This window comes from Pygocentrus nattereri, chromosome 28, assembly GCF_015220715.1.
Source record: "Pygocentrus nattereri isolate fPygNat1 chromosome 28, fPygNat1.pri, whole genome shotgun sequence".
In the NCBI taxonomy this organism is placed as follows: Eukaryota; Metazoa; Chordata; class Actinopteri; order Characiformes; family Serrasalmidae; genus Pygocentrus; species Pygocentrus nattereri.
This window is the reverse complement of record NC_051238.1, coordinates 11,313,332-11,332,518: the sequence shown is the minus strand read 5'-3', so window position 1 is coordinate 11,332,518 and position 19,187 is coordinate 11,313,332. Positions and strand designations below refer to the sequence as shown.

Genomic DNA, 19,187 nt, shown 5'->3' with positions numbered 1-19,187 from the left:
AAAACCCCTTGACTTTAAACAATAAAAAAAGTATAATAAGCTGGAAAGTGATGACTTGAAATACACTCATTTTAGACATCTTTCAAGGAGACACATTTTCTGTCTTTATATTAAGTGCTGGAAAAAGCCTGATTGACTGTGGTAAGCAGCTGTACTCCACAGATATGGCAAAGATTAGTTTGAAATACACTGGAGTATTTCTTTAACCGTCTTACTGCAAGATCTGTTCAAACTCTTGAATAAGCACCAGTCAATCTCCTGCTATTATGTAGCATATGCCTGTGTGTGTGTGTGTGTGTGTGGGGGGGGGGGGGGGGGGGGGGGTGTGTGTGGGGGGGGGTGTGTGTGTGGGTGTGTGAAGTGTAGTGATTGGATGAAGCACTTAAATGCCCCAGTCAGGTATCTTTTGGTTTGGTTTGTTTTTTTTTTGCTGGGGCAAAAATGCTTAATGCTGCAGTAAATGATTGTGTCCTGAGGCACTGCTGTCAAATGGTACTTCATCAGTGCACATCATTCAGAGAGCACAGAGATAAAATACACATACATAATCTTCTGAGTGTTTATGAAGCTGTCTTGACTTCTCCAGGATGTTTTATGCACATGTACTCCAAAACCTATCCATAAATGTCTTATCAGACAGAGAAGTCTATAGCAGTCACTCTGCTGATTTATTGTGGAACAGATGCAAGGTTCTTGTTTCTGGTGAGTTCTGTGAAAATCCCCTGGCTAAGCCTGCTCCCCTAGATATGTGTACCTGAACTATGGGTTGGGTATACTGTTATGAAGTACATGGGCAGAGATTTTACCATTTGTGAGTGCAGTTATATCATGTAACTGTAAAGCTAAACGTAATATGAGAATATTTTATTGTATCATGATCCATTATGTCACAGTGTGGTGTTGTTGTTTTTTTTTTTTTTTTTTTTTAATTGTGGCCATTGTCAGTACTTAAAGAACTGTGAACAACTTTTCCATTACAAGCATGGTCTGGACTGTTGTAGTAAAGTGCAATGTGTGAAATATTGAATAAAATCATTGCATTCATAGTTTTTGATAGTAATTTAAGTGCTGGTCCATTTTGTCTGTTCCAAACTAGCAAACATCAGAAAAGCTAAATATTGTGATGCATGTTGTGTATTCACAGAGTCTGCAAGTATCAAGGCTTATAACATCAGCATTAGTGAATGTTATTTGTTCAGTTCTTTCTTTTTCTTTTTCTTTTTTTTTTTTTTTTTTGGTATATCGTACCTTTATTCTCTCAATTAAAGAAAATATCACAATGTAAATTTTAGCTCAGCCCACCCTTTACATGACGTTGAAGAGCAGATGAGTGCTTTGTTCCAAGTTCCACTCAACAGCCTCGTAATTCTTAAAGTCACATTGCTCTAGTTCTCCCCAAGTGTTGCTGCCCACTCAACCCCAGTGACCTGTTCATCACTGTTTGCCTGCTCACCGGCAGCAGCGGGGTGAAATGGAATCCCTCTGCCTGTGAACAATGCCGGCTGACCTTCAGAGGAGTGTGGTTGCTCTCATTCAGTACATTGTTCTTCATTTAGCAAGCTGAAAGATGCACCCAAGTGGCGTTAAGTCTTTCTGGGAAGAGAGGTGGTTGGCTGAATGGATGGAGGGCTGGCACCCTGTGCCCTTAACTTTGCAGCTCTGGCTGGAGGTTCACATCTCCTGGCACATGGGCTGCTTTTAAATCCACCATGCTGAGATCAGGTTGCATGCACCTGTGTGCCAGCCGTTGCCAAGGCCGTGCTGCAGCCATTGTTGTCGTTGTCTGTCATTTGTCACAGTGGGCTGTTCTACAGTGGTGGGTCATCTGCAGCCTCACTGGCCAGGTGATGAATGATATGATAATGTTCAGCAATACACAGACCAGTGAGGAAGGTAGTGGTGTTGATACTTATTTTGTACTGAAAACCAAGCTTCTAGTATCAGTGTATGTTATTCCTTTTATAATAATTGAACTTTGAATTGGTCATGGTGTCTACTGATCGTGCATCATTGCAAAAGACCCGTTTCTACTGGTGAAGCCCCTGTTTGACTGGCAGCTGAGTGCCGTCACCCCATGCAACTCTTCCTGTTGAGGGCAGCTGTTCTCCAGCGTCCAGATTTAAACCTGATCAGCGGTGCATCAGGGAACAGATCAAAATAGTTTTCCCATGTTTGGCCCAGTGCATTGTTGCTCCCATGCTATTTTCTTCTCTCTCGCTCAAGGGCACAGGGAATGTGCATGAGAGGATGTGTCAGTTTTCTCCTGAAAAGGGAATCTTTCCGGTCGTTTCTTTCTCTTGGTTCTTCTCCGTGCTCTTGTAGTCTGTCTTTAATGAAGTCATTACGCAAAGAGCCGCAATTAATAGATCAATATATTGATCTGTTTGGTTTTGAAAGAGAGTTAATTAAAGAGTTAATGAGAATGCTCTGAGCAAAATTGCTGATCTAGGATTTACAGTTAAGTTTTCCAGTCAAAAGGTTTTTCACTTTTCAGTGTTTTACACCAGATGCCTGATGTTTTTTTTCACACCATTGAAGTTCATTCTTAGAAGTTGGGTTGGACTTTTTGCTTTTTATGATCCAAATAATCCCAAACAAGGATGTTGAGATCTCGGCTCTGGGATGACTAGTCTATTGTTCTGAGAACACCATCAGCTTCTTTTATTTTGAGTTGCAGATTTTCTTCTTTTATATTTCCTTTTCTCAGCAAGGGCTTTTTCAGAAGCTATACATTCTTTCAGACAAATAGTGTTGTCTTTTATATCTGATGATTTTTGGTGGGCTACTAGGTCTTGCACAGCTAGGGGTCACTTTTAATGCAGTTTTCAAAATCCTATTTTTTCCATCAATTTTTCTTTTACTTTTCCCTTACTTTTGCAAGTGGATTATCTTTTAATGTAATAAAATCAGAAATCTCCTGAGAAATTAATAACTTAGAAAGAAGTGACTTACTTTTCCTTTTGTTGTTATCTTGGATATACATAATAAAAATAACTTAGTCTTAAAATGGGTTTTGCTTTTAAACCTCCTAGCTGAAGAGAGAAACCCTTCTATGTGCTTTAATCAGGGAATCTGTAGCTTTAAATAAAGGCTTCTACTAGAAATTCTAACATGACCAACAGTGAAAGAATGCTAGTGGGAATCTGTTGATTCACTTGGACTTGCATAAAGTTAGTAGATCTAATTCTGTCGATGTTGGTGTTTTTGGATGAAATATTCTGTTAAGTAGAGGATATTTGGCTTATAGGTTCTCATAAGTTCAACAGCTGCTAATTACAGCAATAGAAAACATTTGCTTTTTACACATTTCTGCAAGAGGCCCATCAAGAAACCACTTACAACAGCACATAATGTTGTACAGCCAGCATGTTATAGGTGCTATGATTTTTTATATATATATATATATATATATATATATATATATATATATATATATATATATATATATATATATATATATATATATATATATAGTTTATTTATTTTATTTTATTTATTTTTTTAATTGTCCTCAAGGTCAAGCATGCAGTACATTCAACACATGACTGGCCCCAGGACAATCTGATTTATTTATTTTTATTTTTTATTTTTTTAAACCTAATTTGTCCCTCTCTCTTTTTGCATCTGTCCAGTGGGAGACAAAGTCCCTGCAGATATCCGCATCTGTTCCATCAAGTCCACCACACTGCGAGTGGACCAGTCCATTCTCACGGGTAACAAAAAGCTATATATGCAGCTTTATCTGTACAAACATGTCTGAGCAATTTAACGTAGTCAGTGTCAGTGCGTGTTGGAATGATTTCTGTGTATGCAGTGCATGCATTTATTAAGAAGTGCCCAGGTATATTCTTTTATGTAGAAGCTAGCCCCCTGTTTGTTCTCTCTCTTGCTTTGTCTCTCTCTCTTTCTCGCTCTCTCTTTCTCGCTCTCTCTCTCTCTCTTTCGCTTTGTCTCGCTCTCTCTCTTTCGCTTTGTCTCTCTCTCTCGCTTTTTCGCTTTGTCTCTCTCTCGCTTTCTCTCTCACTTTGTCTTTTGCTTTGTCTCTCTCTCTCTCGCTTTCTCTCACTTTGTCTCTCGTTTTGTCTTTCGCTTTTCCTCTCTCGCTTTCTCTCTCGCTTTGTATCTCTCTCTCACTTTGTCTCTCTCTCTCTCTCTCTCGCTTTGTCTCTCTCTCTCTCTCTCTCTCTCTCTCTCTCTCTCTCTCTCTCTCTCTCTCTCTCTCTCTCTCTCTCTCTCTCTCTCTCGCTTTGTCTCTCTCTCTCTCTCTCTCTCTCTCTCGCTTTGTCTCTCTCTCTCTCTCTCTCTCTCGCTTTGTCTCTCTCGCTCACTTTTTCTCTCGCTTTGTTTCTCGCTTTGTCTCTCTCTCGCTTTTTCTCTTTCTCGCTTTGTCACTCTCTCTCTTTCTCGCTCTCTCTCTTTCTCGCTCTCTCTCTTTCTCGCTCTCTCTCTCTTGCTTTGTCTCTCACCCTTTTTCGCTTTGTCTCTCTCTCGCTTTTTCGCTGTCTCTCTCGCTTTCTCTCTTGCTTTCCCTCTCTCTTGCTTTGTGTGTCTCTCTCTCTCACTTTGTCTCTCTCTCTCTCGCTTTGTCTCTCGCTTTCTCTCTCACTTTGTCTTTTGCTTTTTCTCTCTCTCTCTCGCTTTCTCTCAATTTGTCTCTCTCGTTTTGTATCTCTCGCTCTCCTCTCTCGCTCTCTCTCTCTCTCTCTGTCTGTCGCTTTGTCTCTCTCGCTTTGTCTTTCGCTTTTCCTCTCTCACTTTCTCTCTCGCTTTGTCTCTCTCGCTTTGTCTTTCGCTTTTCCTCTCTCGCTTTCTCTCTCGCTTTGTATCTCTCTCTCACTTTGTCTCTCTCTCTCGCTTTGTGTCTCTCGCTTTGTGTCTCTCGCTTTTTGTCTCTCTCGCTTTGTCTTTCTCTCTCTCTCTCTCTCTCTCTCTCTCTCTCTCTCTCTCTCTCTCTCTCTCTCTCTCTCTCTCTCTCTCTCGCTTTGTCTCTCTCGCTCACTTTTTCTTTCGCTTTGTTTCTCGCTTTGTCTCTCTCTCGCTTTTTCTCTTTCTCGCTTTGTCACTCTCTCTCTTTCTCGCTCTCTCTCTTTCTCGCTCTCTCTCTCTTGCTTTGTCTCTCACCCTTTTTCGCTTTGTCTCTCTCTCGCTTTTTCGCTGTCTCTCTCGCTTTCTCTCTTGCTTTCCCTCTCTCTTGCTTTGTGTGTCTCTCTCTCACTTTGTCTCTCTCTCTCTCGCTTTGTCTCTCGCTTTCTCTCTCACTTTGTCTTTTGCTTTTTCTCTCTCTCTCTCGCTTTCTCTCAATTTGTCTCTCTCGTTTTGTATCTCTCGCTCTCCTCTCTCGCTCTCTCTCTCTCTCTGTCTGTCGCTTTGTCTCTCTCGCTTTGTCTTTCGCTTTTCCTCTCTCACTTTCTCTCTCGCTTTGTCTCTCTCGCTTTGTCTTTCGCTTTTCCTCTCTCGCTTTCTCTCTCGCTTTGTATCTCTCTCTCACTTTGTCTCTCTCTCTCGCTTTGTGTCTCTCGCTTTGTGTCTCTCGCTTTGTGTCTCTCGCTTTGTCTTTCTCTCTCTCTCTCTCTCTCTCTCTCTCTCTCTCTCTCTCTCTCGCTTTGTCTCTCTCGCTTTTTCTCGCTTTGTGACACTCTCTCTCTCTCTCTCTCTCTCTCTCTCTCTCTCTCTCTCTCTCTCTCTCTCTCTCTCTTTGTCTCTTTCTCGCTCTGTCGCTCTCTCTCTTTCTCGCTCTCTCGCTTTTTCTCTTGCGCTTTTTCGCTTTGTCGCTCTCTCGCTTTCTCTCTTGCTTTCTCTCTCTCTCACTTTGTGTCTCTCTCTCACTTTGTCTCTCTCGCTTTTTCTCTCTCACTTTGTCTTTTGCTTTTTCTCTCTCTCTCTCGCTTTCTCTCACTTTGTCTCTTTCTCTCGCTCTTTCTCTCGGTCTTTCTCTCGCTTTCTCTCTCGCGCACACTTTCTCTCTCTCGCTTTGTCTCTCGCTTTTTCTCGCTTTGTGACTCTCTCTCTCTCTCTCTCTCGCTTTGTCTCTTTCTCGCTTTGTCACTCTCTCTCTTTCTCGCTCTCTCGCTTTTTCGCTTTGTCGCTCTCTCGCTTTCTCTCTTGCTTTCTCTCTCTCTCACTTTGTGTGTCTCTCTCTCTCTCTCTCTCACTTTGTGTGTCTCTCTCTCTCACTTTGTCTCTCTCTCACTTTGTCTCTCTCGCTTTTTCTCTCTCACTTTGTCTTTTGCTTTTTCTCTCTCTCTCGCTCTTTCTCTCGCTCTTTCTCTCGCTCTTTCTCTCGCTCTTTCTCTCGCTCTTTCTCTCGCTCTTTCTCTCGCTCTTTCTCTCGCTCTTTCTCTCTCGCGCACACTTTCTCTCTCTCTTGTGCGCTTTCTCTCTCTCTCTCTCATGCTTTGTCTCTCTCTCGCTTTGTCTCTTTCTCTCTCCCTCTTTTTTTTTTCTTTTTTACTCTCTCTTTCTCTCGCTTTGTCTCTCTCTGTCACTTTGTCTCTCTCTGTCACTTTGTCTCTGTCTCTCCATACAGGCGAGTCTGTCTCAGTCATAAAGCACACCGACCCCGTTCCCGACCCTCGCGCTGTCAATCAGGACAAGAAGAACATGCTGTTCTCTGTGAGTACCATCACAAAGCAGCTGCTGCTGACCTTTTACGCTGGCTATCAGTGGAGCCCTATCAGGCTCCCACTGCCATTTCTTTGTATTACTTTTATTAAATGTCGATCCATATTAGAAGATTCCTCCAGACTGCTCCTTTACTTACCTGACCTTTTTTGTTTTGTTTTGGGTTCAAAGAGGGAAAAAGAAGAGCAAAATTTTGCTGTTAAAACACTCTGTCTATATGACCTTTTCCATTTGTCTTTCAAAGGGCACTAACATTGCAGCCGGTAAGGCTGTGGGCGTGGTGGTGGCCACAGGTGTGAACACTGAAATCGGTAAGATCCGAGACGAGATGGCGTCCACGGAGCAGGAGAAGACACCCCTGCAGCAGAAGCTGGACGAGTTTGGCGAGCAGCTCTCTAAGGTCATCTCCCTCATCTGCATTGCTGTGTGGATCATCAACATTGGCCACTTCAATGACCCTGTGCACGGTGGCTCCTGGGTCCGCGGTGCTGTCTACTACTTTAAGATCGCTGTGGCACTGGCTGTGGCTGCCATTCCAGAGGGCCTTCCCGCCGTCATCACCACCTGCCTGGCCCTGGGCACCCGCCGCATGGCCAAGAAGAACGCCATCGTCCGCTCCCTGCCTTCAGTTGAAACGCTGGGCTGCACATCAGTCATCTGTTCTGATAAGACTGGCACCCTCACCACCAATCAGATGTCTGTGTGTAGAGTGAGTATGCAGACTGCTCCTTACAGTTCTAATTTAAGGGGCCCATATCATGGGTTTGATATAGCATGTAAACACTTCAAACTTTCAAAATGTACCATTCACTCTTGAGTCCATATAGTCCACACATGAAAACTAAGCTGCAAAAACTCAGCTCATTGTGAATTCATTGTATGATGTCCTAACAACTAACAGATTTACACATGGGCACCTGTTCAGCCTTCAGCAGTTTGGTTCCATGCATTCATCTGGCGTTATAAGGAGTGTTTTAACCTGGACTACTTTTTGATAGAAGGCGGTCAGTCAGACCAGAGGTCACTTACATATCAGTCTTAAAGATGCAGCAAAAGAAACAGTCTAAAGAGAGGTTGGAAAATGTAAAAATAATGTAAAAATGAATTAATGCCTGGTGGGGGAGGCATTAATTATTCCTACTTATTCCAAAAGTAGTCTGTTTGCCAAGACATGTTTAGTTTTCCTCTATAGTTTTGTGTTGTTGGCTTCATTAGACTCATAGCTTCAAGTAATGGAAGATTACCCAATCAAGCAGCACCTAACATGCCATGACTACTTATGTCTAAGCGGAAAATCTTGTGTTTCTGATTTTTCTAAATGTCTAGTATAATGCAAACTGGTCCCTACTGGCTTTTATTCATTATTTACAAAATCAGGTACTGAGCTATTAGTAACCTTACAGCTGTGAAATCTGCTGTCACCTCACTGTGATCGCCCCTCACAACTTCAAGCTGCACAGAGAAACAGCAGGTTTTCTGAACATCCTGAAAAGGTGATTGGTATTGAAGATGTGAAAATCATTTTAGTGTCTTCAGGACAGGCTTTATGACATACTTATGCACATTAATGACTGGCAAGAAGCCTTTCTGTAACACCTGTTAGGACAATCTGTCTTTGGGTCTAAATGGCATAATTCTGGGCCATGCAATCCAACTACCATCTGCTATTTTTCTACCACCATGACTGTCTCGTGTTTACATCTTTCTCTTCAGTTTGGTGGTCTCTCTTGCTCTCTGTTCCTGATCCTCTTCCTGCAGAAATGGAGATCTGCAGTGGGCTAACCTCGACCGGCTTTCTCAACAGAAAGTCTCTGATGTAGAGCTGACATGATGCTGCTTTTTCTTTTCTGATACTCAAACTTTCAGTATCAGCTGATACTGATAATCATTAGAAATTAGCTGTTTTTAATTGAAACACTTTAATGAAGATGAGCTTAAGGACGACTGTGCTTTGCGCTCACTGCTCTGAGGCAATTTCATTATTGCTACGTTTCTATTTTCTTGATCAGCTGTTTAGTTTTTTTATTATTATTTTGTTAATTATGTTATGTTTGTTATCATGTTTATACTGTTTGCTTACTTTGCTCAGATCAGTGGGGGGCTGATGCAGTAAAAGCTACAGGAGTCAGATAAGCTAGATGATCAACTAAAGAGCCTGATGGACAGTCAGTGGCAGCAGTAGTGATGTGCCCTTTCTAGTAATTGCCTGACTGCAGTGTGCATTTTTATTACATGATTCAGCTTTTTACTGGTCTGACACAGGAAATAAGTATTAATCTTTCTTTCTTTCTTTCTCTCTTTCTTTCTTTCTCTTACTCTTTCCTTCTTTCTCTTTCTTTCTCTTTCTCTCTCCTCTCTCTCCTCTCTCTCCTCTCTCTCTCTCTCTCTCTCTCTCTCTCTCTCTCTCTCTCTCTCTCTCTCTCTCTCTCTCTCTCTCTCTCTCTCTCTCTCTCTCTCTCTCTCTCTCTCTCTCTCTCTCTCTCTCTCTCTCTGACACTGAGGGACTCTGAATGTTTATGGCAGGTCTTCCTGTGGGAGCACACTCAGTTACCCACCACATCTTTCGGAGTTGGTAGCATTCCATAATCTAAATCAGGATGGCAATTATCATATTATTGGACTGGCATATACAAACAATTGTTGTAATGTTGCTATTACTGTTTTTCGCATGATTTTCTCTCTACAGCTTCTAATGCTTGTCACTGTGTTCAACAAATTTAAAGCAGGAGATTTTCAACTTACTAAACATGACAAGTTTATTAAGGATCATGTTAAAGATGTCAAGTTATATACAGTTATAAAAAGCCTGGTGCTTCCTATGCAGTTTAATCACTATAGAGGTAAATACTCCTGAGTGAGTGTTGCCATTCTCATACTAATGCTGCTGTTCCCATACTGTCACTGCATAATCAGTAGACTGAAGCAAAAAAAATTACTGCGTTCTGTTAATTAAATGTTAATTAAATAACACATGCAAAGTCTGCCCTACTTTAAGCACACTCAAGAAAGGAAGGAAAAGATACTGACAGCTGTTTCTGAAGGATTGGAGAAAGAGCAAATAAAAACACAGCATCACAGCTAGTGAGAGAGAAAGAACAAGTGAACCTAAACCCTGAAGCCCCAGCAAATATCATAATGTGCACATGCCTCTTATAATGCAGTTTTCCAAAGGATCTGGGCAAATCTTGCTGCTTAACACTTTGTTCAGTTGTTGAGTAACGGCAGTCACCAAAGACTGATTAATGTGTATTATTTTTCTTTACCTAGATGTTCATTCTGGACAAAGCTGAGGGTGAGAGCTGCTCTCTGACAGAGTTCACCATCTCTGGATCCACATACGCACCTGAGGGAGATGTGTGAGTACTGCAGTAGAATTAGTAGTAATAATAACTGCTTTCAAACACAGATGTTTTGTAGCGACACCTTCTGCACCTTCGGCAGACTACACTGGACAGTGCTTGTGGGAGATGATCAGCAAAACTAATATAAATAACAGCAAAACAGAAAACTACAGTTTCCCTGAAGAGTCTCCACTGTAACAGTGATTCCTGAACTAGAGTGAGGCTACAACTGTGGAGAAGTTGGAATCATTGACTCTCATATATAAATTTCCCAAAATTGGCTGTGCTTTTATGCTGACATTTGCTTTCTATGGTCTTCCTTGTGCCCCCTACTTCCTGCTGTGTCTTTTTTTTTTTAAGGCCAAGATATGGTTACCTTAACATATGATACCCTCAATGGAAACTTTGTTGATTCTATGGAAATCATGTAATTTAATCAGATTAATTGTGATTAGCTACACAAAATAATGCAATTGTGATTATTTTTGTTTGACAGCTGTAATAAAAGTACATAACAATGCAGCTCACGTAACTTCTCAGGAAGTGTGCTAATTAAAAGTTACTAATTAAAATTTCTTTAATACTATTCATGTTTTTTATTAGTGAAATGTATATAAACTAATTTTCTCTTTATTCTTATTTTCTACAAACATATTGACTTAGGGTTCTATTTTCTGATGCTGTTACTTCACTCTTCAGGTTTCTGGATAACCGGGTGGTGAAATGTTCTGGGTATGATGCTCTAGTTGAGCTGGCCACCATTTGTGCTCTCTGTAATGACTCCTCTTTGGACTTCAATGAGGTAGCATTGCAATCCTGCACTCGAGCTCACACCACACACTCACATTTAGCATTCAGAGGAAAGACATTTGTGATTTTTAGTTCATTTGTGACACATTTTAATTAAGTAGTTAACCCCACAGGTAAATAGTGACCTTTATTTATCTGTGTGGCTGATACAGAACATTTGTTTGTGTGCAGTCTAAAGGTGTGTATGAGAAGGTGGGAGAGGCCACGGAGACGGCTCTAACCTGTCTGGTGGAGAAGATGAACGTGTTTGACACGGATGTCAGAAACCTTTCCAGGATTGAGAGAGCCAATGCGTGCAACACAGTAAATATCCTACAGCAAAGCCTAACCAAACTATAAACACCACTATATACATCAGATTTTATTTGTATTAAGCATTATTCCATATAGGCCCTCTGACTTTAGGCATATGTATGTGTCTCTCAGGTGATCAAGCAGCTGATGAAGAAGGAGTTTACCCTGGAATTCTCCCGGGACAGGAAGTCCATGTCTGTTTACTGCTCCCCCAGCAAGGGCAAGTCCACTTCCAGCAAGATGTTTGTCAAGGTAACTGGCTACATTTCCCCAGTCTCAGCCTGACAAAGACCTCTTTCTGTCAGCATGTTTATAGAGGACTTTTGTGAGCTTTTCGCAACGTCGCGGTTTAGGAATGTCAAGACTGTGTTCCTGGACATCCATAGTTCTACAGAGACTGTCTTCCCTGTTCTGACATGCCTTGTACATCTCACAGTGGCTTGCTAATGATCTACTGTGTTGAAACAGGTGTTTTTAATGTGGTAGAATACTAAGACTCCGGTCCGTACCACAGCTCTGCAGAGATGTCATATGTGGCCCAGATTAATCATAGATAAAAGAATATTTTTTTTAACAGGGAATCTGCAAAACCTGAACATTTTCAACAACTGGCTAAGTGCTTTTACATTAAGGCTGTTAGAGCGTGTCATTTTAAAAGAAATAGTTTGTTTGTAATATCACAAATGATTAGAAATGCACACAGTGATGAGTTTGGACTAAATATTGGATTAAATATTTTTTTAAAAAAACAGACTCCTCAAGTATTTGATGATGTATTTATAATCCTCCAGAAGAGTCTTTAGGTGATTCTGCTGGATCTGTAATGTAAATCCAGGTTAATCTAATCCCAGTGTCTATATTTTATAAATGTTTTACTGAGACCGACAGATATGTACATAAAAAATATTGGATATCAGCATCAGCTCACAATTCCCAAACTGGTGCATCCTTATGAGTGATGATTACAGGTTAATAGCCATCCTTTTGTGATCAGCCTGCTGTGATCCATTCCTGTAAGTGGAACTCTAATACTGTCTTTACAGGGGGCCCCAGAGGGAGTGATTGACAGGTGTGCATATGTACGAGTGGGCGGCACCCGGGTGCCCATGTCTCAGGGCATTAAGGATAAGATTATGGCTGTGATCAGGGAATATGGCACTGGGAGGGATACATTACGCTGCCTGGCTTTGGCCACCCGCGACACCCCGCCCAAGAAGGAGGAGATGGTTTTGAGCGACACGGTGCGCTTCACAGATTATGAGGTATACGACTCCTGTTTGTTAAATGCCAGCTTATTGCAGTGGTGCTGTGGTCCAACATCTTCATGCTTTTTTTTTTTTTTCGTGCCATGAGTTTCACTCAGCAAATGTTTTATATTATTTGCTATGTAAATTGATTTAAAACGTTATTACTAAACACATTTTCTGCATTATACCTGCGATATGGGATTCGATCAACACACTCAACTAATCTTTCATGTTTGCGTTAAATCCTTGATATTATGAAATTGTGCTGTTGCCATCATAATGTGCATCATTTCATGATTTCCATGAGAGACATTTAGTCAAAGCCTTAATTGTAGTCCCTAGCAAACAGCTAATCATAGCTATATTTTGACTTTCACCTCCCTGTTCTTTCTAGTCTGACCTGACGTTTGTGGGCTGCGTGGGCATGCTAGACCCTCCCAGGACAGAAGTGGCTGCCTCCATCAAGCTCTGTCGCCATGCTGGCATCCGGGTCATCATGATCACGGGTGACAACAAGGGCACGGCAGTGGCCATCTGCAGACGCATCGGAATCTTCTCTGAGGACGACGACATTGACCGCATGGCCTTCACAGGTCGTGAGTTTGATGACCTCTCCCCCCACTCCCAGCTTGAGGCAGTGACGGCCGCCCGCTGCTTCGCCCGTGTCGAGCCCTCGCACAAGTCCAAGATTGTGGAGTTTCTTCAGGGCTTCGATGAGATCACTGCCATGGTAACGGCCTCCAAACCACCCACACAGCTTTATCACACAAATGTAGAACCTAATGTTGAAGCCCTCTGAGTCAGTCACCCAGTTAGCAGTTTAGTGTTGTGCTTTTTTGTTATACTGGTAATTTCTTTAACTTACAAGTCACAGCCAGAAACTGCTGTGTATTTTAGGAGTGTCTGGCACTGCAGACACTTTCTAACAGTGCCATTTCAGTTTATGTATATTAGCAAACAAATTCCAAAATGGGACTAGAACATCAGCCTCTAAATTTTAAAGATTTTCTGAATATTACAGTTTAATAATTGACACTTTTTTTAGTTCAAGTCTCAAACTATTGTCTTCACATAGCCTTGCTCTGAATGTCAAATTTTTTAGTCATTCTCATCACTGAATAATCATTGCTGTTATCTTTATCATTCTGCTCCTGCCTCTCCAGACAGGGGATGGGGTGAACGATGCCCCTGCCCTGAAGAAGGCAGAGATTGGCATCGCCATGGGCTCTGGCACTGCTGTGGCCAAGACAGCCTCGGAAATGGTCCTCGCTGACGACAACTTCGCAACCATCGTGTCCGCTGTTGAGGAAGGACGAGCCATTTACAACAACATGAAACAGTTTATTCGCTACCTCATCTCCTCCAATGTGGGAGAGGTTGTCTGGTTAGTCTCCAATCAGTCTTTTTCTGGCAAATCAATCAGTCAGACTGTATTTACATAGAGCATAAGAGCCTCTACAGACTTTTGAAAGCACTTTAGTGCATCATAAAGTTACTAGACAGTGACTGCTCACATTGTTCTTTTGGGTTCTATAATCTAGTGCTTTTCATTCCCCAGTACAGCACTCATTTTCTACACTTTGAATCTGGACCCAGGATTGCGGTGTTTTTACATATATTTTGTAGGGCCATACTTGTGTAGATTCCTGATTAATCTACTATCTATTATAAATTGATTAATTGGTTGATATTACCACTGTACGTTCTGTGGTTTCTTCTCATTTTGTTTGTGTAACAAGCAACATCTTGTTTTAATGGTACAATGCAACAGTAAAAGCCATATTGCTTTCCCCATAGTATTTCCTGTAATGTATAGCATCTGTATCTGTCAAAATGATCCTGTGCATCATATGAACATTGTAGAGCTTCAGTAGTGCTTTTAGTTTGAAATAAACAACATTTGGTGGTGTTGAGGACTAATCACTGCAGGAGCCCTCATGTATATGTGTTTATTTCCTTTCGACTTCAGCATTTTCCTGACGGCTGCACTGGGTTTCCCAGAGGCTCTGATCCCAGTGCAGCTGCTGTGGGTGAACCTCGTGACAGACGGCCTGCCCGCCACCGCTCTAGGCTTCAACCCCCCTGACCTGGATATCATGGACAAGCCACCCCGCAATGCCAGGGAGCCCCTCATCTCTGGCTGGCTATTTTTCAGATACTTGGCCATTGGCTGTGAGTCACCCTAACTGATTTCAGTGGAACCATAACATAAGAATAACATTAAAAAAAAGAAAAAGTAATGTTTACCTAAGAAGTGTAGATGGAGTGTAATCTCATGATGGCCTTTAGGCTTGTAATGACTACAGGGCAGCCCTGGTGTCTTCCTTTTGCTGTCTTCTGGTGAATTGGTGAAACCAGTCCTATTTCTGGAGGATACTAACAATTCAACTTTATTGTCTCTGCTCTGATGCTCGTTTCCACTCATTAAACTGAGAATCAGGTGGATGAGCTGAAGTGCAGGCACAGCTCTAAACTGTGCTTTTATAGATCCCCTAAGAGTGGAATTGAGAGCCATTGATGAGGGGAATTGTAGGTGGTAATTACAGTGTGTCTGTACTGTGTCTTGCAGGCTATGTGGGTGCTGCTACAGTGGGAGCAGCAGCCTGGTGGTTCACTGTGGCTGATGACGGACCTCAGGTCACCCTCTACCAGCTGGTAAGTGCTCTTAAGTGAGACCTGAGCGATACTTCTAGGATTTAGAGTAGAAGATCTCTCATTGGCAGACTTCCCAGGCAGGCTGTATGTAAAACACAGTACATCCAGTTCAGCTTTAGTGGCATCTTTGCTATTTGAGTTTGTGGAATTTTTTTGTTTATTTAATTTTAACTGGCATTTCCCTCTCTTTGTGTGGCACCTCTTCTCTCTTGCTCGGTCTGACATTCAGAGCCACTTCCTGCAGTGTGCTCCTGATCATCCTGATTTTCACGATCTGGAGTGTGATGTGTTTGAGTCTCCGTACCCCATGACCATGGCCTTGTCTGTACTGGTCACCATCGAGATGTGCAATGCTCTCAACAGGTCTGTTACACTGAAGAACAATTTTGAATTTAGTAAGAAATATTAGGTTCTCTGAGTCCCATAAGATTTGTTTAGGTGTGCAGTGTCTGACTTTAGACAAGGTGTTTTTAAGAAAATGAACGGAGTATGTTAAACTTGCCTTACAGTGCTTACATATAAGCACTATTTATGGTAATCCTTTTATTGGAGATATTTTGATAGGAAGAATATCTGACTAAACATCAACAGGGCTGTACAATATGAACAGATTACTAGTATTGTGGTACTATTTCTGCATATTACAATTGCAAAAATGTCTTGTAATTGACACTGATCATTCACTGTGACATTGTTACAGATTGGCCTGCATTATTTTGGAACACATGAACATGTTTATTAATCAGCATAGTTTCTGATTGGAAACTACAATTGGTCAGCATGTACACAGCAACTTGTGATTGGTTACAAGTCTTATTTGCATGATTTGGCAAAAGGACAGTGTTAAGATTGTAATTGGTTGGAAGACTAAGCAAGCTCAATTAGACTTGCTAACATGTTTTCTCACACTGTGTGAGAAAGTTGGCAAACAGAAAAAATGCATTACTCACTGATTTCAATGGAACCATAACATAAACATTAAAAAAAAGAAAAAGAAAATTTTACCTAACAAGTGTAGATGGAGTGGTCTTTAGGCTTGGGAGGACTCCAGGGCAGTCCAGGTTTCTTCCTGTTGCCGTCTTCTGGTTTTCATATACGTATATGCATGTTGCAGTGTGCAGTTTGAACTAATTAGTCTTCTGTGATTATCAGTATTGCAAAAACTAACATAGCAAGAATGATTAAAGGGACACTGTGAGCAAAATTTAACCTTCTCTACATTTGTTGTAGACATGCCTACTCACATCCTGCAGCAGTAGTCTCTAGAGTGAGATTTTGCAGTTTGAAGACCGGGAAACGCTCTCTGATGTACACTATATTTCCAAAAGTATTCGCTCGTCCACCTTCACATGCATATGAGCTTCAGTGACATGCCATTCTTAATCCTTAGGGTTTAATATTGTTGGTCCACCCTTTTCAGCTCCATTCCTCCTGATGTTGGATGAGAAGGCCTGGCTCACAGTCTCTGCTATTATTCATCCCAAAGGTGTTCTATCAGGTTGTGGCCAGTCAAGTTCTTCCACACCAAACTCGCTCATCTATGTCTTTATGGACCTTGCTTTATGCACTGGTGATGAAACAGGTCATGTTGAAACAGGAAGGGACCGTCCCCAAACTGTTCCCACAAAGCTGGGGCATGAAATTGTCCAAAATCTCTTGGCCTGCTGAAGCATTAACAGGGTCTTTCACTGGAACTAAGGGGCCAAGCCCAACTCCTGAAAAACAACCCCACACCATAATCCTCCCTCCACCAAACTTTACACTTGGCACACTGCGGTCAGACAAGTACCGTTCTCCTGGCAACCACCAAACCCAGACTCATCCATCAGATTGCCAGACAGAGAAGCATGATTCATCACTCCAGAGAACACATCTTCGCTGCTCTAGAGTCCAGTGGTGGCGCTTTACACCACTCCATTTGATGTTTTGCGTAGCGCATAGGTGATATAAGGCTTGGATGCAGCTGCTCGGCCATGGAAACCCATTCCATGAAGCTCTCTACGCTGTTCTTGAGCTAATCTAAAGGTCACATGAAGTTTGGAGGTCTGTAGTGATTGACTCTGCAGAAAGTTGGTGACCTCTGCACACTATGAGCTCACTTTGTGACTGAGTTGCTGTCATTCCTAATCGCATCCACTTTGTTTTAATACCACTGACAGTTGATTGGAATATTTATTGGGAGGAAATTTCACAACTGGACTTGTTGCACAGATGGCACCCTATCACGGTACCATGCTGGAATTCACTGAGCTCCTGAGAGCGACCCATTCTTTCACAAATGTTTGTAGAAGCAGTCTGCATGCCTAGGTGCTTGGTTTTATACACCGGTGGCCATGGAATGATTAGTGATTAGATCACCTGAATTCAATGATTTGGATGGGTGAGTGACTACATTTGGCAATATAATGTATCTTAAAGGTGCTCTTTGGAAGCTAAATAACTAACGATACTGCTAGGAAACTGAATATAATGCCTGTATTTATCAGCCATGGGGTTAGCTAGTTGTTGTACGATGTAATTGTGTAATGCATGTTGTGAAAAAAACTCGGAAAGGGTGTAAAATTGTGGATGATGAGGCTGAGTGATGCAGTCTTGCACTTCACAGTATTACGTAGCACAAACAATGTTGTTAATTAATATTAAATTAGTGTTTTGGACCAGAATGTCCCTTTAACAGACAGTATGTTGTGCAGCCCTAACTTGTTGGTAAAGAAGAAGTGTGATGTAAAGCCCTCTGAACATTCTTCAGTTAGCACTGTATTGTACTAATCCTCTTTCTGCAAGTGAAGCCTCATTCTTCTCTCTCAGTGACCGTGACTGCTTCTTGCCCCAAAAGAAGAGGGTAAACCATAGTAATAAACCCTCTATTCTCTCTTCATCTCTATGTCCAGTCTGTCTGAGAACCAGTCTCTGCTGCGGATGCCCCCATGGGAGAATGTTTGGCTGTTGGGAGCCATTTGCCTTTCCATGTCCCTGCACTTCCTCATCCTCTATGTGGAGCCGCTGCCGGTAAGATTTCAGAGAGGAGAAAGAGCAGGCCAGTCTGGAGATCCGCGACTTGGCAGTTTGTAGCGGAGCCGGGGCCAAGAATAGGATTTCGTCTTGACATCATCTTATATTATAAGATTTATGGAAGTGAACTCTAAGAAAAAAAAATCAGGGGAAAAAAACCTGTCCCCTCTGGTGCACATTTGGACCATTTTTCCCAGTCTTGCACTTCTTCTATCTGCCCTTCTCCAGCTCTACTTGGCTCTTCTAGCACCAAGAACCAAGAATATGGTTAAATCTGTGATATGAACCTGAATCATGTTGCATTATAAAGAGGGCTCTTTTTAGTTCATTTGATAACAGCACTTTTTTAATGCCACTGTTAGATTTTCCTAGTTAGGCCCTTTGTACCCTCTGTAGTAATCCAGGCTGAAGCTTACATGGAGTGTGCTGCTCTGATAGAATTTGCAATTGGACCCCTTTTATTCAAATACAGCTTTTTAAGTATAAAATATATTTAGCAACTTCCAGAGACTACACTGAGCCTCCACTGCATCAAGAATTCGTGAGCTGTATAAACTAGAATGAAAGGCTACAATTTATATCCACACTGAGTGGATATACACCGATCCGGCATAACATTAGGAGCACCTCCTCATTTCTACGTTCATTGTACATTTTATCAGCTCAACTTACTATATTGGTGCACTTTGTAGTTCTACAATTACAGACTGTAGTCCGTCTGTTTCTCTGCGTACTTTGTTGTCCCCCTTTTACCCTGTTCTTGACCCTCATGTACTCTTACAAAAACTCCAGCAGCCCTGCTGTGTCTGATCCACTCAGACCATCATAACACACCGTAGCACACTACCACTACGTCAGTGTTACTGCAGTGCTGAGAATGATCCACCACCTGAATAGTACCTGCTATGAGGTGAGGGTCCATGGGGGTCCTGACCACTGAAGAACAGGGTAAAAGGGGGATAAAGAAATATGGAGAGAAACAGATGAATTACAGTCTATACCTATATAGTAAATGGAGCTGATAAAATGGAAAATGAGTGTAGAAACAAGGAGGTGGTCATAATGTTATGCCTAATCAGTGTATGATGTGTCTATGATTTATATGCTAATTGGTTGGAACATTTAGACACTGATGAAAATTTGAAACTTTTCACTCTGTGGAAATCATGTAATTTTTTTTATTTCATGTTCTTGTAAACTCAGTGAT

The 19,187-nt window shown here is 41.8% G+C and overlaps 1 protein-coding gene across 3 annotated transcripts in view; it reads left to right on the top strand.

Annotated features, from left to right (window-relative positions):
- Window positions 1-19,187, top strand: part of atp2a2a (ATPase sarcoplasmic/endoplasmic reticulum Ca2+ transporting 2a) — a 37,413-nt gene that overhangs the window by 13,008 nt on the left and 5,218 nt on the right. For all 3 annotated transcript variants that reach the window (XM_017716120.2, XM_017716119.2, XM_017716121.2), the window contains exons 6-19: window positions 3,633-3,713; window positions 6,527-6,612; window positions 6,866-7,330; window positions 9,889-9,977; window positions 10,662-10,764; window positions 10,944-11,075; window positions 11,199-11,318; window positions 12,110-12,328; window positions 12,708-13,043; window positions 13,477-13,697; window positions 14,283-14,485; window positions 14,883-14,968; window positions 15,198-15,331; window positions 17,860-17,977. In XM_017716120.2, coding sequence (XP_017571609.1) covers window positions 3,633-3,713; window positions 6,527-6,612; window positions 6,866-7,330; window positions 9,889-9,977; window positions 10,662-10,764; window positions 10,944-11,075; window positions 11,199-11,318; window positions 12,110-12,328; window positions 12,708-13,043; window positions 13,477-13,697; window positions 14,283-14,485; window positions 14,883-14,968; window positions 15,198-15,331; window positions 17,860-17,977 — 2,393 coding nt within the window. The remainder of the gene's footprint in view (window positions 1-3,632; window positions 3,714-6,526; window positions 6,613-6,865; window positions 7,331-9,888; window positions 9,978-10,661; window positions 10,765-10,943; window positions 11,076-11,198; window positions 11,319-12,109; window positions 12,329-12,707; window positions 13,044-13,476; window positions 13,698-14,282; window positions 14,486-14,882; window positions 14,969-15,197; window positions 15,332-17,859; window positions 17,978-19,187) is intronic.